The sequence below is a fragment of the Amphibalanus amphitrite genome, unplaced genomic scaffold (genome assembly GCF_019059575.1).
Source record: "Amphibalanus amphitrite isolate SeventyFive unplaced genomic scaffold, NRLGWU_Aamphi_draft 000270F_arrow, whole genome shotgun sequence".
NCBI lineage: Eukaryota > Metazoa > Arthropoda > Thecostraca > Balanomorpha > Balanidae > Amphibalanus > Amphibalanus amphitrite.
The window spans coordinates 632,298-659,749 of NW_024881765.1; the positions used below are offsets into that span (position 1 = coordinate 632,298).

The window sequence follows — 27,452 nt, forward strand, 5'->3', positions numbered from 1 at the left end:
TGGGAAGAGACTAGCTTTACGATTACATGCCGGTGAACACAGAACAACCACAAATAAACAAACAACGGAACAAACATAACCAATGGTATATCATAAAGTGGGTGCTGTCAGTGATCAATAAAGCAAACATGGAAATGCGATAAATCCATGAATACTGCATTATCACGGTCACTTTTTATTCGTTGAACTATTCCAACAAAATAAACTTACACCGATGGCGGGGACAAGAGATATTGGCGAGCAGGCAAATGAAAAAAAAAATACTACTAGCTTCATGGACTGACAACTATAGGACTGACAACTATAGAGTGTTGATCCAGTCATTGTCAGGCATCGATAATAAAACCACTCGATATCTTCTCTGCACTAAAAGACACGGAACATTGCTCCCAAGATCCCAGAATTTGATCAGACTGTTAAGTTCCAAAACATAATGAGCCTGGACGTAAAGGGTCACCCACCTTGACGAACGTGTTGACGGCCATGATGGCCATGTCCGGCTGGCTCTTGGCGTAGTTCATCAGGTAGAGATAGACGAGCTTCTTCAGCTCCAGGTTGTCTGTCTGCATGCAGTTGACCACGTCGGGAAACAGAGCCGACACATCCTTACCCACTGTCATGGACGCGATCACCTGACGGTCGCGGACAGAAGACGGAGAGAGTCAGACGCGCGCGCTGGTGAACATTTCACACCGACCACCAGTGCTTGGAATTATGAGAAACTGGTTGATGTTGGAAGAGTGTGAGTTGATGACTAGATAAGTGAAACTTTTTAAATTTAAAGGTACTGTATTATAGAAAGCCGAGAACCTTTATATTTAAAAAGTTTCACTTATCTAGTCATACATGTCACAATGAACGTTCAACAACATGTGAGTTGATGTTGGGAAGTTGTGTTCGAATAAATGCCCTGTCCTGCCCGTCCCACAGCTCAGCTGGTAGAGCACCGGACTCCCGGTAGTGAGAGCCCGGGTTCGAGTCGCTCCGGCGCTCGATATTTGACACTCCTGACTGGGATGGTATGCGGTTGGTGGGAGCAGCCGCAGCGGAGTTGAAATCAGTTGAGTGGGACAGGCCATGTCCAGCTTTAATGGGCACACTCTGCAAGGCTCGGTCCCACAAATCGGTCCAGTGGTTGCAGAGGTATAAGGTTCGTAAAAACATCTCCACAGCCCGCCGGCCACTCATACTAAGAAAAATTTGGTAGTAGTAAACCAGGCGTCACATTTGTTTTTCAACCAAGGAGAGTCGCTGTAGGTTAGGTTGCTGGTTGCAGGTGATAGCTTTTAGGTTGTACCTATGTTGTAGGTTGTAGGTAAGGTCAGGTTTGGTTTGGTTTGAGTAGAAAGCATCTCTCGGTATAGTGCCTCTACTTGGTTGCAAAAAAAAAAAACAAGTATGACGCCTGCTTCATGACTACCAAAATTTCTACTACCAATTTTGTGTGAGACTTAACTTTATCTGCTTGCTCATTACAATTTGAATTAACATATTTTTAATTTTATCTTTTCAAATGATGTTTGGTTGAATTAAATTATTTTCAATTTTATGTTTCCAAGTGATATCAGGTTGACAGTTGCATGTCATTGTATGACAGCTACTGTTGCATTATGTTTTGTATGATTTTACCTTGTAAGAGGGCAACATTAATAAAAAACAAATTCACAATTATGTCCATCCCATATTAGGTAGCTAATCAGTAGCACACAAAACTCTCCCAGTGGTAGCAGCTCAGGGTTTAGTTGCTCTGGTAATCAGCATATGAGACTGGCTGACTGGGTCAGCCAGTGACTGATGGGAGCAGCTGCAGCAAGTCAGTGGGTGAGACACATGGTGAAACACTTAACTTTTGACATTCAAAACATCTCCCAAGTAGGTACCAACAAATATTTAATAAGATAATAGGACTAAAGACTTTCACTTGTGCAGCTCAGGTTAGTGCAAGCTCTAGCTAAGTCAATTGTTAAAATGATGCCAAATTATTTAAGTTCTTGACTTAAGTCATAAAGAGTAAAATAAATAATGAGGATAGTAAAATTTGTGTAATGGCATGATTGATCAAAGCATAGAGACCAAAAACACATCAGTCATTGACTCATTCATACCTTTTTGACAGCCTCCCTCTTCTTCTCTTTCTTCTCGCTGTTGAGCTCCGATTTCAATTCAAATATTTCACCCTTCTTGGTGGTCGTGAAGTAGCGTGCGTCTGTCATTTTGGATGTTCAGAGAGGTACCTACTGGAAAAATGGAAGACAATATGAATTGAGCATGATATCAAAATGTTTGTTAGCTGTTACAAGTCCTGTTACAGTTAAGCAGAACTGCAGTCTTAATATCAATATCATAATTGATATGTATTGACATAAAATTTCATTATGCATTAAAACCATAGGTACTAGAGCTATGACAATTGGTTGAACCGGGGTAAAAGTATATCAATATATTAAGTCTGAGTGACTGTTAAAAGATAAAGTTTTCATATTCTTACATTACTTGACATCCTGAATCCAAAAATGATACTTATATGTCCTGGAAATAAAAGAAATACATAGTCAAACCTGACCTAACCTTACCTATTTACCTACAACCTACCAACCTACAACCTACAACCTAACAATCTAAAACCTACAAACCTACCAACCTAAAACCTAAAGCCTACAAACTTACAACCTAACCTAACCTAAAACCTAAAATTTTTGCTGTAGCAACACACGTATCACTGAACTACTAAAAAATAAGTAACAGAAATTTAAAAAATAATTGCCTACAGACAGAACCTTGTCATTCACAAGCTACAGGAATTTGAAATGATACCTATCATTCAAAAGTGCCACAATTTGCAATCCCATTCCCGAGATACATGCCCTTACTCCTTAGGCCACCTACCCCGAACTGGAACGGCCACCCAATTCTCGCACCCAATCCACATCAACATCAACATGCTGATGCTTAGCAATTTGAGTTAGCATGAGCACAGCAGAAAATAGGTACCTAGAATTTATCATTATCATTAGCCTAGGGAAAAGGCTAGACGTTCTTGGCCCTTAGATAATTGCTTTTTTGACTACAGTAACTGTGAAGTTACAAATGATTTGATCAGCTCAAATAACCTAATCGCTCCTACCAATCTCCAACAAATTCACGGTGACAGGAGGATGTGATTATTTGTGAACCTTCTGTAGCCTGCAGCCAACCTGTAGCCAACGTCAACGTTGATGTTGATGTATAGTAGTATAGCCGGCGACACCACGCGTTGACAGGCGACCCACGGACCACCACACACAACCAACACACAACAGAAATAAGTGCGCCATAAACGAAACAGAAATGCGCCGTAAACGACACGATTACGCCCATGAGTCAAAGCTATTATATTGTTTAAGTTGGAGCTCAGCAAAAGGTTTATGCTCATAGATATAAAGATATTAAGTCTTTATTTCTATGTTTATGCTCATGCCATGCAGAACAGTTCATTTCTTCAAAATTCCCAAAGGGCATTCGAAAATCGAAAGCCCCCGAAAAACTGTCGAATGAAGCATATTTTGACGACCTCGAGGTGTTGCTCGAGGTCACTGATGACATCACAGGCAGGGCTGCGGAGATGGATTTTCGGCGACTCCGACTCCGACTCCGACTCCGGCTTTCAAAAACCAGCTCCGACTCCGACTCCGACTCCGGGCAGAATTGTCGACTCCGACCGACTCCAACTCCCGACTCCGACTCCGCAGAGGGCTGCGGAGTCGACAGATTTTCGGTGACTCCGACTCCGACTCCGGCTCGGGTTTCTAAAATCGACTCCGACTCCGACTCCGACTCCGCGGTCACAACTGTCGACTCCGACCGACTCCGAATCCGAATCCGACTCCGACTCCGCAGCCCTGATCACAGGTCAGGTTAACCTGCGCCCTGCTGAAGGGGGGAGGGGGAGTGTTTGGACCCTCTCCCCTGTGGTGGTTTTTCGTGAAAATATTAAGGCAAATATTAAATATTAAAGTGAAATATTAAGGCACTGTTTAGCTCTGAACATCCTATAGTTTATGGCACTACTGGTATTTTAGCTAGCGTCTATCACATATCAGGGCATGGGTGTAACTTTGTATAATTTCGAGGTCCCATGTGGGACCCCAGTGCGAACATTTGGGACCCCAATTGTCATTTTGGGACCCCAATAGTGGAGGCCCCCGAGACGCACCAGCTACTTTACAAACGGAGGTCCGATGTTCATATAGAAGGTTCTCTGTATAAATAGGAGGCCCCTTGGACAAATCGGAGGCCCTGTTGGACAAATGGGAGGCTCCCTGGACAAATAGGAGGCCCCTGAGCAAGTAGGAGGCCCCCTAAACAAGCAAGGGCGCACACAAGGGGGGCACACGGGCCCGTGCCCCCCCCCCCCATTCGAGTTGGGGGGCCCAACTCGAAGGAAGGGGCCCATTTGAGGCGGCCGAAGGCCGCCTCAAATGGGCCTCTAACTAATCCTTAGACCACCGAAGACCGTGTACAACGGGCCCTCAAATGGCCTTAAAGGGCCCTCAGATGGTCTCAAAAGGCCCTCAGATGGCCTCGAAGGGCCCTCAGTTAGCGTCATAGGGCCCTCATCTGGTGTCAAAGGGCCCTTAGATGGTGTCAAAGGGCCCTCAGATGGCCTTAAGGAGCCCTCAGATGACCTCAAAGGACTCTTAGATGGCCTTAAAGGGCCCTCAGATAGCCTCAAAGGGCCCTCAGCTAAAGTCAAACGGACGTCAGAAGGCCTTAAAGGGTGTCAAAGGTCCCTGAGCTGGCGTCAGAGGGCCATGCCCTTGCGTCAAATGGCTCCCCGAAGGCTCTAAAGTCTAAAGGGTCCTTAGCTGGTGACAGAGGGCCCCCAGCTGGTGCCAGATGGCCCCCAGCTGGCGCCAAATGGCCATCAGAAGGCCTCAAACGGTCCTCAGTTGGCGTCAAGCGGCCCTCAAAAAGCCTCAAGGGGCCCTCAGAAGGCCTTAAAGAGCGTCAAAGGGCCTTGAGCTAGCGTCAGAGGGCCCCCAGCTAATGTCAGAGGGCCCTGAGCTAGCGTTAAACTTAAAGTGCCCTTAGCTGGTGTCAGAGGGCCCAGTTGGTGTCAGAGGGTCATCCATTGGCGTCTAATGGCCATCAGAAGGCCCAAAAACGATCCTCAGCTGGCGTCCAACGGTCCTCAGCTGACGTCAAGAGACCCTCAAAAGGCCTCAAAGGCCCCTCGACTGCTCAAAGGGCCCTTAGAAGGCCTCAATGGGAACTCAAGAGACGTTAAACGGCCCTCAAAAGGCTTGAAAGGGCCCTCTGCTGATGGCAAAGGGCTCGCACCTGAGTCAATAAGAGCCTTGTCAAAAAACGGACCTGAGAAACCTTGCCGGCCCTGGTTATCTGCGGGACTCCTACACTTACCTGAGTGGCCCCCGTTTACTGAGGGGCCCTGGTTATTGATGGGGTCCCTGGTTACTTAAGGGGCGCCTGGTTACCAGAGGGGCCCATGGTCACCTGTGGGCCCCTGATCAATTGAAAACCCCTGGTCATCTGAAACGCCCCTGATTACCTAAAGGGTCCCATCACTTGGATTCAGTGACATAGCAAGGGAGCGAGGGGGTACGTGCCCGTTCTCGGGTTTAGGGTTCCTTCGAAACCGAGGGGCCCTGCGGCGCCAGTTGGTAGCAGAGGGTTCGCGCTGGCCGCACTTCAACTCGGAAGGACACCACAGGGCTTGTGGGGGGACGTTATTGGCTCCTATGTAGCCACAATTTTCTTCATAAAGGCCCAATGCCGGTTTCTGAGAGACCTCGCCGGCCGCTCAGGGCCCTAAGTAGTAACGGCCAACGAGGGATTGCCTGCTATGGCTCCACATCCGTCTGTGATAGACACACGGTCCACACCAGTGTTTCTAAAGGCACCCACAACGGCAACTGCGAGGCCCCTCGCCCCATCACCAAGGGACCCCCACCAGCGCATCTTAAGGGCCTACATCGGCGGCTCTGAAAGTCCCCACACCGACGCCTCTGAGGGCCACGTACCAGTGACTATGAGGGCCTCTTACCAGCCTCCGAGTGTCCTTGCCAGCCTATGACGGGCCACTTTCCACTTGCAGGCCATTTTGCAGGGCCACACACATGCCAATGATGGCCCCACCAGTGTCTCTAAGCCCTAAGACCCGGCAACGGCGCCTGTGAGGACCCAACACCAGCGCATCTGACGGCCTTTCACTGGCACCTCTGAACGCGCCACACACCGGTGACTCTAAGGAGCTCGCTCGCTTCGCTCGCTCGTAAAATACCATGTAAATTAGGCATTAGTGTACATTAGGCACACTCCTCGGGCATAAATGATACTTTTGCTTGCCAATTTTCCACATTTTCTCATGCAAAGACCGTTTTAAAGAGACCCGTCTGCCAGTGAGACTGGACCCACCGTGCCTCCCTCCTCCCATCGAAAGGTCCTGGATACATCCTTGCCTGAGCTGACCCCGGGCGCCCGGGTGACTCGCGGGCCCGGGGCCAGGTGACCAGCAGGTGACCCCCTCTTGGGCGAAATTCTGGGTACGTGTCCGACATGCATCGTACATAGTCCTGTTGATTTGATTCATTGGTTAAGCATTAAATATAAGTTATAAGCTGGATCTCTAGTCTGTGATCCCGCATCGTATCAGATATAATGACATTTCATGTCGATGTGCCTAAAAAAAATATGCGAATATACGTGAAAAAGGAGTGCTGCTCCCGCTCCTACACATCTGGGCCAAACAGTGACCGGCCCCTGCTTCTAGCCACCCGGGGCCGGTCGGCCGGCCGGCCGGCCGGCAGTCAGTCGCTGTCCGGGGCTGATTTCTGAGGGACCTGCAAAAATGTTTATTAATGAAATGTTTTGCGTAATAAATTAGATGATTGGGTATATGTACCGGCTCTGAGTCGCATTTGAGAAAAAACAGGCTAGCGTAAAAATATATATGTTTTGAAAATTAAGATGGTACCGAAATAATTGTTTTACCATGCATTGACAAACCAATTGCTCAAGCTTCAAACCAACCGAAATATAGCACCGTGGCCCGTATTTTTTTTTGGGGGGGGCCCTTCGGCATGGGGGGCCCAGTTCGAAGGTCGTGCCCCCCCCCCCATTCAAAAATCCTGTGTGCGCGCCTACAAGTAGGAGGCCCCATGGACAAGTATTGGACATAGGAGGCCCCCTCTGAACGAATAGGAGGTCACCTGGGCTTGGACAAATAGGAGGCCCTAGACCTAGACAAACAGGAGGCCCCTTTCACAAAAGGAGGCCCCCTGGACAATTAGGAGCCCCCTGGACAAATAGGAGGCCCCTTTCACAAAAGGAGGCCCCCTGGACAAATAGGAGGCCCCCTGGACGAATAGAATGCCCCTGGATAAATAGGAGGCCCTCTGAACAAGAAGGAGGCCCCCTGGATAAAGAGGAGGCCCCTAAAATAGGAGCCCTCTGGATAAATAGGAGGCTACTTAAACCAATAGGAGGCCCCCTGGACAAATAGGAGGCCCCCTGAACAAGTAGGAGGCCCGCTGGACAAATAGGAGGGCTCTTGGCCAAATAGGAGGCCCCCTAGAAAAATAACAGCCGCTTGGACAAATAGGAGGCCCCCTGGACAAATAGGAGGCCCCCTGTACAAATAGGGGCCTCTTGAACAAATAGGAGCCCACATGGACAAGTAGGAGCTAGAGGCCCTCTGTACGAATAGGAGGCCCCTGAACAATTAGAAGGCTCCCTTAACAAAAAGGAGGCCCTTCAAAAAAGGAGGCCCAAGTAGGAGACCCCTGGACAAATAAGAGGCCCATGCACAATTATGAGACCCCTGGTCGAATAGAAGACCCCTGGATAAATAGGAGGCCCCTGGACAAATAGGAGGCCCCTGAACACGTAGGAAGCCCCCTGGATAAAGAGGAGGCCCCCTGGAAAATAGAAGCCCCCTGGATAAATAGGGGACCTTCTGGACAAACAGGAGGCCTCTTGGACAAATATGAGGCCCCCTAGACGAATAGGAGGCCACTTGGACAAATAGGAGGCGCCATTAACCTATAGGAGGCCCCCCTAGACAAATAGGAGGCCCTCTATAACAGTAGGAGGCTCTCTGTACGTACAAATAGGAGGCCGGCGCTCGACCTGTAGAAGCTTAGCTGTATGTACAAAAAGGAGGCTCTCTGTGCAAGTAGTCGAAGTAGGAGTCTCTCTGTACTGTATGTATATACCTACAAATAAGAGGCCCCCTGGGCAACTTAGAGGCTAGGTACACAAATCGGAGGTCACCTATAAAAAACCGGGACTCTGTTGGAATACCTGTTTGAATAAATTGTTTTCCTAATATTCAAATTATTTAATCCTCGCCCGCACATGGGGGGCAGTGGTTGCCACCCCCCCCCCCCCCAGGGTTTTTTCTGTTCTGCACTCAACATTTTGATTGCTAGAAGCCGGATGTTTCGTATAGCTATAGATGCTTCTCTATCCTTTCTTAGCGTCCATTGAAAATTCCAAGTTTCTGTGGTTTTGGTTTCGGAGATATGACCTTATTCTTCAGGTGATGTCATAACCCAAGTGACAAATACCCAATATCTTGCGTTGGCTATGGGTCTTATGAGCTTTTAAAACCTTGATTTCGGCCTTTTTTTGCCAGTCTTACCTCCCACCTATCATGGAACATGTTGTTCGATGATGTAGAGACGCTAGGGTCAGGGTCAAGGTCAGCCTAGGTCATCTAAAAATTTTGCGTTTTAGGCGAGCTGAATTTACTTTCGTGAAGTTTCTTTGACTGTATATTTGGTAAAAGCTTCTCAGTTCATGATCTCATGCTATAGGGACACATTCATAATCGGTGCACACATCAGTATACACACAGACATACAAACACATATCATTGACCTTGACCTTACTTGACCTGAAATGACCACAGCCAGCAAAAACCTAGTCGGATAGTGTGACAAAGAGGTTCTAGCTGGCTTGGCACCACAATACCGGCAGCGTCATCGGTACCTATATGATGAGCAGCGCACGTGATATTCCAACGGGCAACGGTGACCCCAAACAGCAACGTTCTTTAGTTTGACCTGACCTGGAAGGTCAATGACTACCTGATGAGGTAAAATTTGGTATCATCGGATTCGTCTCTTCCCAAAGAATATGTTGCTCTTGAGTGCGAAGCTTAAAATTTTGTTTGAATAAATTGTGGTGATGTCGAATAAAATACCTACACAAGCAGCGGGCCAACCCATCATATACCGATGACGCTGCCGTATTGGTGCCAAGCCAGCTAGAACAGCTCTTTGTCACACTATCCGACTAATTTGCTGCCTGCGGTCATTTCACGTCAAGTTAGGTCAAGGTCAATGATATGTGTTTGTATGTCTGTGTATGTCTGTGTCTGTACTGATGTACCCTGACCCTGACATCTGTACATCGCAGACGGCAGAACAACATCTTCAATGATAGGTGGGAGGTAAGATTGGCAAAAAAAAAACGACATCAAGGTGCCTCAAAAGCTCACAAGGCCCATAGCCAACGCAAGATATTGGGTATCCGTCATTTAGGTCATTACATGACCTGAAGAACAAGATCATATCTCCAAACCCAAAAGCCACAGAAACTTGAAATTTTCAATGGACGCTGAGAAAAGATAGAAAAACAGCTATCCAAAAATCAGATTTCTAGCTTTAAAAATGTTCAGTGTAGAGCAGAAAAACTAACTTGGGGGTGGCAACCCTCCCCCCAGGTGCGGGCTAGGGTTAACCCTTACACTTTCTGGGGTCGGTTAGATTCCTTGCGCAATGCTGTGCCGTTAAATTCTTTTTTATAATAAAGGCTTTTTGTTTTATTGTCGAAAGTGAAAAAGCCAGAAATTTTCGTCGATTTCGGTCGACGCGGGGGATATTTACATACAATGTCATCCTGCTGGCCAGGATCCATGAGTAAGGTCAGGTGACCTACCATTTCTTTATTAATATTAAAAAAAAAAATCATGGCATCCGGGCTGTGACAAAAAATAAGTGGCCTAAGTCCAATGAGAAAACTGGATTTGGGGGTACCCTAGGTTTGGCTTCTGAGCCTCTGGTCCCCCAGTGAAAATTTCTTAGAGGAGGCCCTGACGTGGTTCGTAAATTACCGCTTCCGCAATTGGAGGCCCCTAATTGCTTGGAGGCCCCCACTAAATGGAGGCCCCCTTGGACGTTTGGGACCCCAATGGTGATGTCAAAGTTTCACCCATGTATCAGGGGCGCAGCCAAGGGGGCACACTGGGCTTTAGCCCCTCCCAAATCTAGCAGGCGACCTCATTCAGGGCGCCTTCGGCGCCCTGGATGTCGCCTTTCACGATCATTTCGGGGTGCCGAAGGCGCCTTTCTAATGTCCAGCACTCTAGGCGCCCTCGACGGTAAGCCATTGCGGTACACCATGCGGCACTGGCGCCCAGGTTTACAATTTTATATCTCGTTGTGGGTGAAGATGCACCCACAATCCTGAACTGCCGGATATCCACCCCCAGTCTGCTGACCATCTAGCGCCCTCCTCATCTTCAGCGCCCTTCTGTCTGTTCGACATTCGGAATCGGCGCCCTCCGGGCCGGCGCCTTCGTGGTCTTTACCACACAGCATCCTCCTGATCTGTCTGCGCCCTCCACACTTGTCGGCGCTCTCCTGACCTGTCAGCTCCCTCCTTATCGTATTATAGCGCCCTCCTCACCGTACAGCGCCCTCCTGAACTGTCGCCGGCCTCCTCACTGTATAACGGCCTCCTAACCATACAACGCCCTCCAGACCGGCGCCCTCTGCGTTTAGCGCCCTCCTGACAAGTCGGTGCCCTTTTCACCGTAGAGGGTCCTTCTGAGCTGTAGGCGGCCTTCTGACCGTACATCGCCTTCCTCACCTGTCCGCGCCCTCCTCTTTAACCCGCGCCCGGCTGGGGGTCCTGGATTTCCACGCCCTGCTGGGGGGGTGTCTGAACACCCCCCCCCCCCTTCTAACTCGGCTCCTGTGCCACGTAGCGATACGCGGAAGGCGGCGTTCGAAAGAACGCCAAAAATAATGACGAAACACTTTGGTCAATTTTTTGGTCAGGTCAAAGGTCAGGTCACCAATTCCGTTGTAACCTGTATGTTGGTAAATCAAAATGTTTGTTTCTAATAAATATTTTGGTTGTTATTAAAAAAAAAGCTTTTCATTCTCCCCCCGCAGAACAACTTAGGCCTGGCCCTGCTGCCGGATTTTTTTTTTCACCCCCGCCCCGCTCAACAACTTTTTTATCTGAGTCAATTTTGAGTCAACACACTTGACTCAACAAAAAATTCGAGTCAAGTTTGAGTCAACTCATATTTTCATTGAGCCGCTTGAGTCATGAGTCGAGTCAAGGGAAAAAATCAGCTCCAATTGTTTGAGTCAGAGTTGAGTGAGGGCTTTCTGAAGTTGAATGATGAGTCGAGTCGGCAATTTTTTTTAGTCGAGCACAACCCTGCCATCTAGACGATATTGCCAGTTGATGGGGGGGGGGGAATTCGGCAATCGGCATCCAATCAAGGGCGCACACAAGGGGGGGGGGGCACACGGGCCCGTGCCCCCCAATTCGAGTTGGGGGGCCCAACTCGAAGGAAGGGGCCCATTTGAGGCGGCCGAAGGCCGCCTCAAATGGGCCTCTAACTAATCCTTAGACCACCGAAGACCGTGTACAAAGGGCCCTCAAATGGCCTTAAAGGGCCCTCAGATGGTCTCAAAAGGCCCTCAGATAGCCTCGAAGGGCCCTCAGTTAGCGTCATAGGGCCCTCATCTGGTGTCAAAGGGCCCTTAGATGGTGTCAAAGGGCCCTCAGATGGCCTTAAGGAGCCCTCAGATGACCTCAAAGGACTCTTAGATGGCCTTAAAGGGCCCTCAGATAGCCTCAAAGGGCCCTCAGCTAAAGTCAAACGGACGTCAGAAGGCCTTAAAGGGTGTCAAAGGTCCCTGAGCTGGCGTCAGAGGGCCATGCCCTTGCGTCAAACGGCTCTCCGAAGGCTCTAAAGGGTCCTTTGCTGGTGACAGAGGGCCCCCAGCTGGTGCCAGATGGCCCCCAGCTGGCGCCAAATGGCCATCAGAAGGCCTCAAACGGTCCTCAGCTGGCGTTAAGCGGCCCTCAAAAAGCCTCAAGGGGCCCTTAGAAAGCCTCAAGGGGCCCTTAGAAGACCTCAAGGGCCCTCAGAAGGCCTTAAAGAGCGTCAAAGGGCCTTGAGCTAGCGTCAGAGGGCCCCCAGCTAATGCCAGAGGGCCCTGAGCTAGCGTCAAATTTAAAGTGCCCTTAGCTGGTGTCAGATGGCCCCAGTTGGTGTCAGAGGGTCATCCATTGGCGTCTAATGGCCATCAGAAGGCCCAAAAACACGATCCTCAGCTGGCGTCCAACGGTCCTCAGCTGACGTCAAGAGGCCCTCAAAAGGCCTCAAAGGCTCCTCGACTGCTCAAAGGGCCCTTAGAAGGCCTCAATGGGAACTCAAGAGACGTTAAACGGCCCTCAAAAGGCTTGAAAGGGCCCTCTGCTGATGGCAAAGGGCTCGCACCTGAGTCAATAAGAGCCTTGTCAAAAAACGGACCTGAGAAACCTTGCCGGCCCTGGTTATCTGCAGGACTCCTACACTTACCTGAGTGGCCCCCGTTTACTGAGGGGCCCTGGTTATTGATGGGGTCCCTGGTTACTTAAGGGGCGCCTGGTTACCAGAGGGGCCCATGGTTACCTGGTGGGCCCCTGATCAATTGAAAACCCCTGGTCATCTGAAACGCCCCTGATTACCTAAAGGGTCCTTAATCACTTGGATTCAGTGACATAGCAAGGGAGCGAGGGGGAAGTGCCCGTTCTCGGGTTTAGGGTTCCTTCGAAACCGAGGGGCCCTGCGGCGCCAGTTGGTAGCAGAGGGTTCGCGCTGGCCGCACTTCAACTCGGAAGGACACCACAGGACTTGTGGGGGCACGTTATTGGCTCCTATGTAGCCACAATTATCTTCATAAAGGCCCAATGCCGGTTTCTGAGAGACCTCGCCGGCCGCTCAGGGCCCTAGTAACGACCAACGAGGGATTGGCTGCTATGGCTCCACATCCGTCTGTGATAGACACACGGTCCACACCAGCGTTTCTAAAGGCACCCACAACGGCAACTGCGAGGCCCCTTGCCCCACCTCCAAGGGACCCCCACCAGCGCATCTTAAGGGCCTACATCGGCGGCTCTGAGAGTCCCCACACCGACGCCTCTGAGGGCCACGTACCAGTGACTCTGAGGGCCTCTTACCAGCCTCCGAGTGTCCTTGCCAGCCTATGACGGGCCACTTTCCACTTGCAGGCCATTTTGCAGGGCAACACACATGCCAATGATGGCCCCACCAGTGTCTCTAAGCCCTAAGACCCCGCAACGGCGCCTGTGAGGACCCAACACCAGCGCATCTGACGGCCTTTTACCGGCACCTCTGAGCGCGCCACACACCGGTGACTCTGAGGAGCTCGCTCGCTTCGCTCGCTCGTAAAATATCATGTAAATTAGGCATTAGTGTACATTAGGCACACTCCTCGGGCATAAATGATACTTTTGCTTGCCGATTTTCCACATTTTCTCATGCAAAGACCGTTTTAAAGAGACCCGTCTGCCAGTGAGACTGGACCCACCGTGCCTCCCTCCTCCCATCGAGAGGTCCTGGATACATCCTTGCCTGAGCTGACCCCGGGCCCCCGGGTGACTCGCGGGCCCTGGGTCCGCGAAAAAAAAACATGCTAAAAAAACATGCTAGCGTAAAAATATGTATGTTTTGAAAATTAAGCTGGTACCGAAATAATTGTTTTACCTACCATGCATTGACAAACTAATTGCTCAAGCTTCAAACCAACCGAAATATAGCCCCGTGGGCCGTATTTTTTTTTTTGGGGGGGGGGCCTTCGGCATGGGGGGCCCAGATCGAAGGTTGTGCCCCCCCCCCCCCCATTCAAAAATCCTGTGTGCGCGCCTGCATCCAATTAGTTTTTTAATCAAATGGCCAGTGAATGACACAGCATATTTGTTTTCTACCGTTCGCTCGGATTCAATAAAATAAAGAAGAAAGAACGTTGAAGCATATAACTATAAAGTAAAGAAACCAATGATTTTCATAGCTTTCATAGCACAGGTCCAATACAACTGCAGTCACACTTTCATATCTTTAATAATTGCAATTGGTCATTGTCCCGCTTACAGTCACAGCGTATCGGGATACAAAATGAAAAACCTGAATGATCAGCGCCACTCATGTTCTGATGAAATTGCCGCTTTGCAATTTTAACAAATTCATCTTCTGCGGGTAGGACGGCTTTCGTCTATTACAATCGCAAAGGACGGCGACCGCCAACCGGCCTCTCCTCGACCCTTCCCCTGCATTTACAGGACGTCACGCCGTAGGCGTCATGCTCATGTCATGCTGATTAAATCGCTCACCACATAGCGACTCTGCTTACGGTTTGAAATTGTCTTCTTGGTGGGGTGGTTTAGCGTCAGGCTATTGTTCGGGATGGTTCGGGTTCGATTCCAATCGGATCTTTTCGTTCTCCACTGACTGTTAGATCTTATATGCACTTTGAATATCATCGACATTCGGTACCAGTCATCAGTTATTGGCCAAACATATCAAGATTACTTAGTTACTCTATCATGTGTATGTGTATCGAAATCTTTAAATTCCTTATTATGTTAATGGGTCCCATTATTCATCCTATAATCATTAGATAACTCATTCGACGCCATAACTGGCTTGTGAGTCGTTATTGATGTGACCTTGTCAGAACCGATATGTACCGTGTGAAAACAGCTGCTGTCCTGTGGTGGCTATGCATTTATACGCCCTGCCCTTTCATTTATACGACATAGTGAATAGCACAGCCATGAATGCATTCCATATTGACCCAAAAAGAACTATCAACATGCTCGGTGGCGCAGAGGGTCTGCCCAGACCCGCCCTGCCCAGCGCACCGATAGCCCGGAGGTGGTTGACGAGGCTGACCCCACTGACCTCGCTCTGCGACCCGACTCTCGGTCACGCCACAACCAAGAAGCGCTAGCCTCGACGCAAGGGCACCTGGCACCATTCATGCTGTCTACAAGAACGGTAATTGGTTCGCTGCCGAATCACGTGGTTAGGGCATCAGTGGCGTTATCAGGAATTTAGTTACGAATCTCCTCCACAGATGGCTTTGACCGAAGAGTTTAAAATATGGAGTGATCCAGAGGTAGACAGCAAAAGATGAGATTGCAGCTGAAAAGATCTCGGCACTTGTAAGCCACATTTCAAGTTTCATGGCAGTCGTACAAAATAGGTCCTAAGATACAGATGCAAACCCTAGCCACCACGGATACCGCACATTACTTCAGCGGTGACCTGTACATACCTATGTGACAACTGACGTTTCTTCTAGTGTTTGAGACGATTTAGCATGCTCACACATGTTAACTTTATTCGTACTTTAGCAATAAAGCTAATTTTATCAAGACTGCATTTTCCTAAGCTGACTTTTGCCATAAATGAGCATGTCCCACGGCTGATGTAGTGAATAAATAAAATGAAGTTAAATATCTAGTAGTTACTTATTGCATGTCAGGCATTAATTAATTCAATAAGATGTTTCCGAATGACCTCCTTATAAAAAGCTGTCAAATTCGTGCATATATTTTTCTCCTTAAAATGATATTGGGGGGGGGGGGGGCACGGGTCTTGATCACATCAATACCAAACATAAAAAACAGTTATTTCTGACACCAGCCAAGCAGCACCAGCTAGTAACACATATTACCGTCGGTTCGACGTCAGCTCGAACTGGGAAGGCCAGGGAAAGAGTCTCTCGAGCAGTTGCCCCAGCATATCGCGCACGAACTTGATCCGCCCCGCTGTGCTGTCAGAAAAGTTGTTGTTTAAACATATGAATCGGCGTGGATTGGCTAGAACTTCAGTGAAACGCCTCTTGACGACTTGTGGCCGGGACGGTACTTTCAGGTAGAACCAGGCACTGCGCGCGCCGTCGCGGGTGCGGTACCGACGCTCGCCAATGCGCTGCGACAGGCGAGTGGTGGCCGTCGTGCAGCCAAGCACGGCTGACCGGTTCAGCTCGGCGCTGCTGTCTGTGGGCGTATCGCCAGCCGCGGCACACCTCCTCAACTCGTCCCAGAGCAGGCGGGCATCACGCACGGAGTAGGAGCGTCCTAGAAGACCACTCATCACCGAGAGAAGCTCGCGCTCAGACAAGGTGCCGGAGCGGTCTGTGTCAAACATCTCGAACAATCTGCCTGACGACACCCGATGCCGCTCTGAGCGCAGAAAGTAGGAATACGTGAAGCTCGTTTGCATGTAGTCGTTGGTGCGCACGTGCGCCGCGGAGGTATGTTCGTACTCGGCTGCAAACGTCGTCTGCAACTCTGCGACGATCGAGCGCTTCAGGAGGAGCGGTACGTGTGCAGCGGCGCGGCGCTCCTCGGGTCCGTAACGCTGCGTGAAGAGACGGTCCACGTGTGTGAGGCTACATGAGTGGGCGGACGACTGGTTGAAGGCGCCTCCCCGCGACGGCCATAAGAAGGTGAGGTACTCGCCTCTGGGAGACACGAAATCCTCCAGGACCACTGGCTGGCCGAGGAAAAAGTCGTCGTTGAAGAAGAGGAAGTGTTCTGAGAGGCCTTTGATGCGATGCAGATGAGACTCGATCGCTGAACTGGAGAAGGTGGGCAGGTGCGACTTGTTGGGGAATATCTCCTCATGCGTGACGACGGTGATGCGTGGGTTGTCCAGGTCCAGCCAGGCGGGTACCTGTCCGTTGGTGACCAGGTAAACGCGTCGCACCCACGGCGCGTGCTGCTCCAGAGATCGAAGAGAGTATCGCAGTTCTTCGTTGTCAGCAAACCTGCTGTCGTTAACCGATTCGTTGGCCGGCGGGTGCCCCAGGTGGACCAACGTCTCCGACAGCTGCCGCCGAAACTCCGGGTCCGAGCCGTTGACCCAGGTGTAGACGGCGTCGATCGGCTCATGAGGACACGAACCGGCAAACAGCCGCCTTCCCAGAAGGTTGTCGGAACAGTGGTCGGCGCTGAAGGACGGGTAGGCCCAAGGGGAGGCCTCACGAGCCAGCCGACCAGACGCCATGTAGAGCATGATGATCGTGGAGATGGCTATTAACGCCTTCATGGAGCGCCGCCACCAGTGGTGTGAGATCCTACTTTGAGTTGTCATTGTTGGCAAGGTTGTGGAGAGTTGGCGTTACACTGAACTGATCGATCGGCGTTGAATCACTCGTCATGGGAATCCTCGTCTTGACGTCGTAGCACTTCACTGATACCAGTGAATGGTATATGTAGACAATCGTGAAGCCCTGAAAAAAGAACAAAAGTTGTGGTGGATTGCAATAGAAACGTTGGTGGTAAAAATCAGCCACATGCTCACAGTTCGGACTATGGCCGCCGCTAAATGGGTAGGTAGGGGAGAGCGGGGAGAGTTGTATCATGTCCAAGTTGTATCAGGGCGAATTGTGCCAAACTTATCCAATAGATGGCGCTTGTGACACGACCAGCCGACGAGGTTTTCCGGGCGCCATCTTTCCCTGTTCTGTCGTGTGGCTGGGTGGACGCGTCTCGAGGTGAGAGCCGATTTTATGTTTTTTTAATGTCATTCTAAAAAAAATAAGTTGCAAGAAAATGTGTGTTTTGGGCATTTAGAAGTACACGAATTTGAAAGATCTCCGTAGCGGTGGTGATGGTAGGTTCTAAGGCTGCGTGAGTGAAAATGGATGTCCGCTGTTTTTGAGCACGAGGATGTTTTTTCCAAGATGGCGGCGAGGTACATGTTGTATCAGAGCCGGGTGGGGTATGTTGTAACATGTATGTATGTATGTATGTATGTATGGGTATGTTGCTTTTGATCGCGAAAGCTAAGCCCTGGCTCGCGTTTGTAGGTAGCTAGTCAATACTCGTCCCATTTCGGCACAATGTGTTGGCTTCTTTGCTCTTAACCCGCGAGTTGCTGGGGGGGGGGCGTTAAACGCCCCCACTTTTTTCTCCGGGCCATAGCATAAAAACGGCGCGCCGCAGGCGCGCCAAATTTTGGGTACCTGTAGGGAATTGATTGAAGTTTATTGTGACAAAGTTTCAAAAAAATCGGTCGGAAAATTTTTGAGATATCGAGGTTTTAGTGACGTCATGATTTCTGAGTTTTCGACCAAAAACGGCATATGTTCAAAAAATCATATAAAATCACAGAATAGACATATAGACATGCCGTAAACGCCATTAGACTGCCAATACCATGGAGAATCAAATGGCTATCTTCGATTATTGATTATCGTTCCGCATTTTCCAAAATCTTGAACTGAATCTTGGCAATTTCTCGTGACTACTTCACGACCATGATACATGAATTTCTTAAATTGAACTTTTTTAGCCAAACACGTACACATATGATAAAATGAATGTCACCATCGTGTTCTACGCCCCAAATTACCCATAAAACATGTGTCACAGGCTGCGAATATCAGTTTTGATTTTCGGGGATATGTGCCTGTCCGGTTGACCTGACCTTGACCCTGACCTATGCTTGACTGACCCCTGCATGGAGCTGACACTCTTGTAGGCCTTATATGATGGATTGTGCACCGTTTTGACAGAGTTTATGACGAGAGGCGCCCATTGCGAAGTCCTGAAGTCCATGCTACTGAAAGCCCGATTTCAGGTGTTTGACCTGACCTTGACCTGACCTGTGACCTCAAAATTCAACTTTAAAGTACTCATCTGAAGCGTCTCGTCGCGTTCTTTCGTTTGCCGCCTCGTGCGTTTCGCTGCGCCTATTGGTTCTCGAGTTATCGGCTGGGGGCGTTTAACGCCCCCCCCCCCCCAGCAAACGGTGGGTGGCGAAATACCCCAGCAACTGCCGGGTTAACGGGCCACTTTTGCGTCTAGTCTGTTGATGTTTCGTTCGTTTCGATGTTTCGTTCGGATCAACGTAAGTTTGGTCTAATAAAAGTGAAGCCTTTGAGCATATACATTGTATTGACCCCATTTAATGTTGTTGCTATGTTTAAAACCAGTAGCAAGCACACTCCATGAAACGTGAAATAGTGATACAAATTACCCCACCATGTGATACAACTCACCCAAGCCATGGGGCAAGTTGTATCAAAAACATTGTTCTATTTGGCAGACCGTAGAAGAAAAACTGGTAGAGGTAGCGGAAAAGTTACTTTGCACAAAAAAAGCAGAAGAATCAAGGAAGGAGATAGCATGGAAATAATGAGTTTATCACGGATAGTTACGAGGTTATGGGTCTCGGAGTAAAAACTGATACAACCCACTCCACTCTCCCCTAAGTCACATTCAGCTCATGTTTGCTTTACACACTCGTAAATGTATGCTGAATATATCTTGCGGGTACCGAGCTTGTTCTTAGTATGTTTCAGGTCAAAGGAATGTCAGACTAGGTCACAATAGTCACGGAAGTTTCCAGACTTAGGTCATGTGACATACATATGTTTTATGGTCCATTTTGGACACATAGTTCGAAAATAGTGTCGTGTGTACCATCCGCGAAGTCATTTGCAGCAAGTTATACCTAATAAGGGTCTGGTCACGGTGTGGTCGAAAAATGTCCAAATTTAATGTTCAGATTTTCCAACAGGAAATGTGCCCACCAAATGTAAGTTAAGATCAGCAATGCGCTGATGGCATGTGTTTTGTCGTGCGATCTCTAAAACGTAGGCACTGCAAATTGTAGGGGAAGCGGGGGGAACACCGCCCCCTAAGCTTTTCGCCAAAAGGAGAGAACATGTGTGAAGTATCTTGGTAGTTATTGTCTTGATTACAATAGTTGAACAAGTTTTCTAACGTGTTGGTACTCATGGGCGTAGGAACGGATGGAACATTGTGGGTGCATAGGTGCAGAAATCCAGCCATAGTCGGTGGAGCGGGGGGAGGGGGGTAGGTAGGCAACGGCACCCCGGGTATCATTATTTAGGCAGACCTTCCGCGCGGTGGGGGGGCATTTTTGCCACCCCCCCCCCCTCGTATCTCCGAAACTACTGGGCGGATCCGTAAAATTCAAACGGCGTTCGATAGCACTGTCAAATTTGTTGAGGAAACTCCAATTTCATTGACCTTGGGGTAACCGATGACGTCACAGGCCAGGTCAAAGATAAAATGTTGCGCCGTTCACGGGTCTTCTTGGGAATGCGCTAAAACATATCGAGTAAAACACATTTTGTCGAAAATCAGCGATAGGGCGTAAGTTGCCTAGTAAATATGTTGCTATTGGAGGTCACTGATGATACCAGGTCAGGTCACAGGTCAGGTCACCAAGGGTCTGCACATGAACCCAGCTTTACTAGGGTTGTGCGATGCATGTTTCATGGCCAATTTTACATTTCCATTTCAATGGTACTGGTTATAAGACAATCAGGTACGGTTTAGGTCACTTACTGGTGGAGGTCAGGTCAATGTCAGGTCAAAAAAGGTCAAATTTCCCTATGTTTTATTCCACGTGTTCCCTGCGAACCCACTGTGTGGGCAGGGTATACATGTACCGGCCGGGCCGAGCCGCGCCCCGCTCGGGAGTCGCGCGATCACGCGCTTGTCACGTGACCTTCCCGCCGCCGCGCCGAGTTGACCTGTGTCGGGGTCGCGGCGGGAGAGAGTCAGTCGATCTGGTGCAGCGGAGCCGGCCGGGTGGCTCGACTATTGGGCTTGCGTTGAGGGTAGGACGATTACACTGAGAGCTACACGGAGTCGTCTGGGCCAGGCAAGGTCAGCGTATGCGACTGCCTTTCTGCACCCTGGCCCTTCGGGGAAAGTTCGGCATACACGGCCGACTTTTGCACCCCAAAGACGTCTCTCTGCCAGTAGGGCCAGCCTACAAGCTAACCTATTGCACGCTGGCCTAGCTCGACAGTCCGATCTCTCCATGTGTTTTATATGCCCTATTAGTGAGCCAAATTTGTTGGACAGATTAATCGTACTGATTTCGGCCATTTACTTGTATTGTTGTCATTTTATGCCTATTTTATGTCATTTTATGTCATTTTATGTTTCGGTCATATGCAGTCTGCTTGAATTAAACGCTGATTTTGGAGTGATCCTTTGACCTTTGACCTGAACTGTGACTCTTAGGTGGACCGAGGTCAATTAACCTGCGCCGGGCCGGTGCTCCGAGATTCCGCTCCGGGCCGGGGGGAGGGGTGTCTGAACACACCCCTTCTAACTCGGCTCCTGGGCAACGCAGCGACACGCAGTTATCGGCAACCGAAAGAACGTCCAAAATAAGGACGAAAATACTTCGGTCATTTTTTGGGTCAGGTCAAAGGTCAGGTCACCAGAGGTCACCAAACGTTGTTGACTATTTCAACATTTTGGAAACTGCCCACAGCTATCTCGGAAACCGATAGAGCTACAGCGCCGCGGAAAAGCGCATTCGATAGCCCTTTTACAGACCTTTCTGAATAATGTTCTCAGATTTGACCTCAGGTCAACGGTTTAGCCTCCAGAGGGGAAAAACTCCAAAAATAGCCGTTTTTACGAAAAGCGTTATTTTCGGCAATAACTTTTGATTCAAAGGAGCCATAACATTACTTTTGCCAGCATCGTGTTCCCCTTGTCGAGACGCGTCGAATTAACTATAATTTTACCTAGAAAGGTCAACTTGAAAATTTGACCTCAGGTCAAGGTCATGACCTGACCGGAAAACGTCATGTTGCATATCAGTCGATCCGCAACGTCGAGCCGAACACATCTAAGGCGTTTACAGTGCTCTAGCACGTCTCTACCAGAAGTTATATGCGAAAAGTTGTTAGATTCTGTTCGTGACCTGAGATGACCTCGGGGACATAACGAGGGGTCACAGTTGCCATTTTGTATGTATGTATGTATGTATGTATTGACGATCAAGAGCAATCCACAATCGGCGTGGCGATTACACTCCGAGTCCGAGCTGGTTGAAGATAACACAAGAAATAGGTACCTACACAAGAAAACGCACACACTTACGGATACGAAATACAACACGCGAACGCCGAACACACACATACTTGGTGAAACCCGCACGAAGCCGCGTTCATAACTATGTACACACAGACTCGTTTGCCTTTCATAGTCCAAGAGTCATGAGGCTAGCTACTATGGCTACTCTGGCTAGGCTTAAGCCCCTTTTTTACAGCACGGGCAAATCTGGCTGGAGGCAACTGCGTTAGCTCGAGGGGGAGAGTATTTAGGAGCGCCGCGGCACGGTAGGCGAATCTACGTTTTCCGGTCTCTAGTCGGGGTCGCGGTAAGTGGAAAAGGTGGTCTTGGCGAGTAGACCTTGCTCGTGTTTGGGAATTTTTGGAAAATAGGGTCGCGATCTCCTCGGGTTCACCTCTCTGGATGGCCTTGTGCGCCGTGATAAGGGTATGGTATTCAGCCATTGTTTTAGGTGCCATCCAGCCGAGTTGGTCCCGGAGATGGGAGACATGATCAAATTTACGGCGACCGAAAATGACTCTAGCGGCAAAGTTAAGAATTTTCTGAATGCGATCGAAGTTCTTTTATTTTACCTACATTTCGATTTTGGAGAGTGTCTAGAATAGCGTTCGTGCAAAACAGACTCTTTTCAATTTTCTCCCATTGACTTATAATGGAGAGGCCGCAAAATTGACCTGACCTTAGGTCACCGATATCAAAATTCCGAGATTAACATTTTATAGATCATGTTGCTCAAATCAATCGCTGAAAGTTTCAAGGCAATCGATCAATCGGTGAAGCTATGACGAGCATTCTTATTTTTTCTGAGGTGAGGTCACTTAGGTGACCTGGTGACCTGACCTAAGGCGACCTGGCTCTGAAATTTTCACAACATGTGCGGAAAAGATGCACAAACAGGTGTGCCTAAAAACGGCGGCGCTCCGCGCCGCCGTTTTTGAGATATCTACGAAAAACCGCAGGGGGGTGTTCAAACACCCCTCCCCCCGGCCCGGCGCGGGCACAAGGTGGTTCCCCGGTGGGGCTATCGAATGAGGTTTGAATTTTGAAAATCGGTCGGCAACTTACCGAGATCTTATGGGGCCGAAACAGACCACCCTCCCACCCACGGGTGGCAGGGTCCGCCAATAGCACAGCCCTACAGGGCGCGGGTTAACCCGGCACCGCCTGGGCTATTTCCGTACCCACGACAGCCGGGGGGGGGGGTCGGATCCGACCCCCCCCCCCTGTTATCTCGAGAACCAATGGTCGTATCGAGCCCCGCGAGGCGGCGTTCGAAAGGTCTCTACGAGACCTTCCCAAAGCACTCTTAAGATTTTAAGATTGAGGTCAACTTTCGGGTCAAGGTCAGGTCAAAGGTCAAATTCTGGGGTTTTGCATGATTAGGCTTACGGACAGCGGAATCGATAGCTGCTGCTCGACACTCCCCAGAAATGACCTCAAAAGCCTAGTGAAGGTACCATGTGCGTATAGGGGTCATACTAAGTACGGGTCAAGGTCAGGTCAGGTCACGAAAGGTCACGGTTTTCACTTTCTGCTACATGGGCGTGCGACACATGTTTTATGGCTTATTTTTCACGCCGAATCCGATGTATGTGACCCCAAGTCACTGTGCTGGTGATAAATGTGCATTGAAAGCATTAAAAATCGTTTATTCCATACATAAGTAAACGAGGGCTAAGAAAAAAGGTCAATTTTTAACTTCTTATTTTTGACATAAAAATGCACTTCTCTAGACGAGCTTTGTCCCAGAAATCTATTGGTGCCATTTGTTTTCACATGCGATGTTCAGAAATGCCTCTAATTCACGAAAATGCTTATGACGTCACCATGCCCTATGCATGTTAGAGCTATTTTTTACAATTTGGGGGTCAAAAATCAAGATAAAAAGTTGAAATTTGGGACATCTAATGTTCTAATAGAGCTCTATAACATATATTCCGTTTTTTGGAAATTCTCAAAATTTTGGATTTTATTAGCTGTTTTCCAAAAATATAGTTTTTGACTTTTTAGGGGTGAAGAACGAATTTTATGGAAAATCCGAGATAGGCATTTTAAAGAACTCGTTGAGCTGCGTCTATTCATGTCCTTAACCCGCGCCCAGATGGGGTCTGCCGAGCAACGCGGTCTGATGGGGGGCCATTTTGCCCCCCCCCCCTCAGATCTCGAGAACCACGCAACCTAGCGACAAGCGGTAAACGGTGTTGGATAGCCCCAACGGGGAACTACCTTGTGACCCAATTTCATTGACCTCGGTCAAACCGATGACGTCACAGGTCAGGTCAAAGGTCGAATTTTCACCGTTTACAGGCATCTCAAGAAATGCGTTGTAAAATCGAGTAAAATGCATTTCATTGAAAATCATCGATGGGGAAATGATCTTCAAACACATATTTTGCTATTTGAGGTCACTGATACCAGGTCAGGTCACAGAGGTCAGGTCACTGGGGGGTCACAATATGAAAGTGTCGTGTGATATATGTTTTATTGTCCATTTTACATGGCAAATGCGATTATGTGGGTCAGACAGACTTTAGGGCCAGCTTAGGTCACGTTTTGGTCAAGGTCAGGTCAAGGTCAGGTCTAGGTCAGGTCAAATTAGGTCAAATTTCAAAGTTGATATTTTTGCATAAAATGGGTATCGATTCGATGTAGCTCGTCACGGGGAGTTCAATGGTGGTCTCCGTTTTGCGCTACGAGGTCTAGAATTGCTAAAAATTGAGTTCAAAAATTTGACATCAATTTTTAACAGTTTTTTTCGCTATAACTTGGCCAAAAAAAGAGGTATCGATCTAAAATTTGGTATGTATATCGAAGAGCGCAGTTACTATCACATATATTCCGTTTTCATCGAAATTCGAAAAAAAAAATTGGAAATATTTTGAGTTTTTCTTTAAAAAATCAATTTTTTTATTTTTGGGGGTCAAAATCCCAAAATTTCGAAAATCCGAGATAGCAGTTTTGTAGCGCCGTCTTTTTACTACACAACCACATAAAGAACTTTAAAATTGCTTGTTAACTGTAGAATTGGTGAGCGTTTCAAGATGTCATGTTTTTTGCTCATTTTTACTCGAACATGACCTCAGTTTGACCTCAATAACTCCTGACCTGAGGTGACCTGTGACTCGAAATTTTGTGTGAAGGTGTCAAATTGATGCCCGGTAAGGTACCCAGAATTTGGCGGCGCGCAGCGCCGCCGTTTTCCGCGCTATTTAAGAAAAACCACAGGCGGGGGCCAAAATGGCCCCCCATCAGTTGCTTTAAACCTTGATTTTTTGGCGATTTTTTTAAAACATTTACCACTTTTTGACTGAAAACGCCATGTAGTTACATCACTAAAATCGATATATCTAAAAAAATTGGAAATTTTTCTTCAAAATTACACAGGAGACGTCAAATTGATGGGGAGAAGGTATGCCAAGTTTCAAGTTGATAGCGTAAGCGGTTCATGAGTTATTCAAGAAAAACGAAGGGGGGTTGGATCCGACCCCCCCCCAGGCGGTCGCGGGTTAAGACTTCGAAGCAACGAAAAGTAAAACGGGCCTACCTTCAGTAAGGCAACAGCGGAGAGAGCCCCAGCACTACATGAAAACAGCACCTAAGCGTCGCGTCCAACTGGCCCGTCCACCGAGTGGGTTTTCAGTTCCCTCCCGCGCATCGCATGTATGCTTCCTAGTGGCTAGTCCTTGGCAGACAGGGACGCTGACCGAGCGTGGGCAAAAAGCGGTCAATGTCACCTTTCCTGCCAGTTCAGACTGGTTTTACTTTTTTATACGAACTACCAGATCAGTGCCGAGTCACTTACCAAGATATGATCAACAGAGCGGCAGGGCGATGGTGTTGCCACCAGGGCTGCTGAGTGCGGAGTCGATGGATTTTCGGTTGACACAGACTGAAGACTCCGACTCCGACTCCAGCTTTAAATATTGACTCCGACTCCGACTCCAGTTCCGACTCCAGATGTTTTTCTTAACCCACGCACCGACGGGGGGCGGTTATCCACCCCCCCCCCCCCGAGTTTTTTCGTGAATGCGAAATTTGGCATGACTATTCTCTCATCAATTTTACACATGGTGTGCAAGTTTGAACCTGCTTACTTTTAAGGTCAGGTTCAGTGGCGCGGGAACCGGGGGGGCTAGGGGGGGCTGAGCCCCTCCAACTTTTCGGCTGGGGGGGCTCGTAATGTATTTGAGCCCCCCAGCTGGAGGAATCGAAATCGGAAATCTACCAACACAATTTCATAGATTCATACATAGGCGCGGGAACCGGGGGAGAGGGCAGTGGGGGAAGCTTGCCCTCACAACTCTGGGGCCGTGGGGGCGGTGCCTCACAACTTTTCATGGGGCCAGGAACCGTTGGGGCAGCTTGTCCTCCCCAAATTAGGGGTTGTGAGTCACAAAGGAAAAAAGCATGTGAGTGAAAAATCTACCTATTTTACTGACTCGGCAACTCAATGGCAGCTTAAAACCTTTATTCCAGGTTGCCAAAACGGTAGTTTCTTCACTCAGCAGAGACGGAATACCTCACTTTTTTTGCAAATATTCTCTTCTTTTTTTTCGTTGAAAAGGCCAAGGTCTGAAAAATAAGTGGCCTAAAACCGATGAGAAAACTAGATTTGGGGGTACCCTAGGTTGATCTCTATGATGGTTCAGCCCCCCCAGTCTGGAAGAAGTTCCCGCGCCACTGGTCAGGTTACCAGGTCACTTTGAATGACCCAACCTCAAGTCACTTTTTTGGAACTTTGCCACAGTGTCAGAGCTACAGTAGATGACGTAGGCTTTTGAAAGTCGCAGGATGTTATGAGGTCATTGATGGCTACAACTGGTATATCTCGGAATTTTGATATCGATGACCTAAGGTCAGGTCAATTTCTCGACCTCCCCATTATAAGTCAATGGGGGAAAATCAACTTCCTGTTTTTTTTTCACTAAACCGCTAAAACTAAAACGCGTTTTTTCCGACGCTTTTTTCACTCAAACGCGTCGGAATGGCCCCATATACCATACATGACTAAGACTTCATATACGATCAACCTTCACTACCTTGAGGCCTGTTTTGCTTTTGGCCAGCTGTAAGATCATGTGACGTCATCAAAGGTCACCAACGGTTTTTTGCCAATAACTCCAGGAACGCGATACAGCCGCGCGGATGGTCTCGTTGTGTTCAGCTCGTCAAGGCGCATCGAATGATATATAGTCGACTACAGAATGATGTTCCACTTTTCACAGGCAATTATTTGCCTGGAGTGGTACGCTGTGCCGCATCACACGGGCTGAGTTCACAAATTATAGCTTTGTCCCAATGCTCACAATCGACAACTAGCTTAACCTTCCAGGCGGTGGGGGGGGGGGCATTTTTTTGCCCCCCCCCCTTTAGTTTTTTTCGATATATCTCGAGAACCGCTGCGCCGATCGTCACCAAACTTTCAGTACCCTCCCGGGAGCAGCTAGCGCACATGGTGACCAAAAATTTTTCCAAAGGCCATGATAGGCTGGCCG

At 48.7% G+C, this 27,452-nt stretch overlaps 3 protein-coding genes across 11 annotated transcripts in view; all 3 read right to left on the minus strand.

Annotated features, from left to right (window-relative positions):
• The window catches only part of LOC122387017 (AP-1 complex subunit beta-1-like), a 54,781-nt gene extending 51,484 nt beyond the window's left edge, over positions 1-3,297 (minus strand). For 2 of the 9 annotated variants that reach the window (XM_043376822.1, XM_043376816.1), the window contains exons 1-3: positions 3,274-3,297; positions 2,106-2,237; positions 462-632 (exon numbers count right to left, since the gene is read on the minus strand). In XM_043376822.1, the coding sequence (XP_043232757.1) occupies positions 462-632; positions 2,106-2,213 (279 nt within the window). In that variant the 5' untranslated portion in view covers positions 2,214-2,237; positions 3,274-3,297. Of the gene's footprint in view, positions 1-461; positions 633-2,105; positions 2,238-2,488; positions 2,525-3,124 lie in introns of those variants that run through there. The other 7 variants (XM_043376819.1, XM_043376814.1, XM_043376820.1 and 4 more) reach the window with 5 other exon arrangements.
• Positions 3,298-15,630: 12,333 nt separating this feature from the next.
• LOC122387020 (N-acetylglucosamine-1-phosphotransferase subunits alpha/beta-like) lies at positions 15,631-17,194 on the minus strand. Its single transcript, XM_043376828.1, has one exon. It carries the CDS (start codon positions 17,192-17,194, stop codon positions 15,767-15,769), a length of 1,428 nt encoding a protein of 475 aa, XP_043232763.1. The 3' UTR covers positions 15,631-15,766.
• LOC122387018 overlaps positions 15,631-27,452 on the minus strand; it is a 38,525-nt gene continuing 26,703 nt past the window's right edge. Inside the window, exon 9 of the mRNA XM_043376826.1 lies at positions 15,631-17,333. Within this exon, the coding sequence (XP_043232761.1) occupies positions 17,178-17,333 (156 nt within the window). The 3' untranslated portion in view covers positions 15,631-17,177. The remainder of the gene's footprint in view (positions 17,334-27,452) is intronic.

What these genes read in the sequence shown, in the direction of transcription:
- LOC122387020 (XM_043376828.1), bottom strand. Translation starts at nt 17,194, where the DNA reads ATGACAACTCAAAGTAGGATCTCACACCACTGGTGGCGGCGCTCCATG.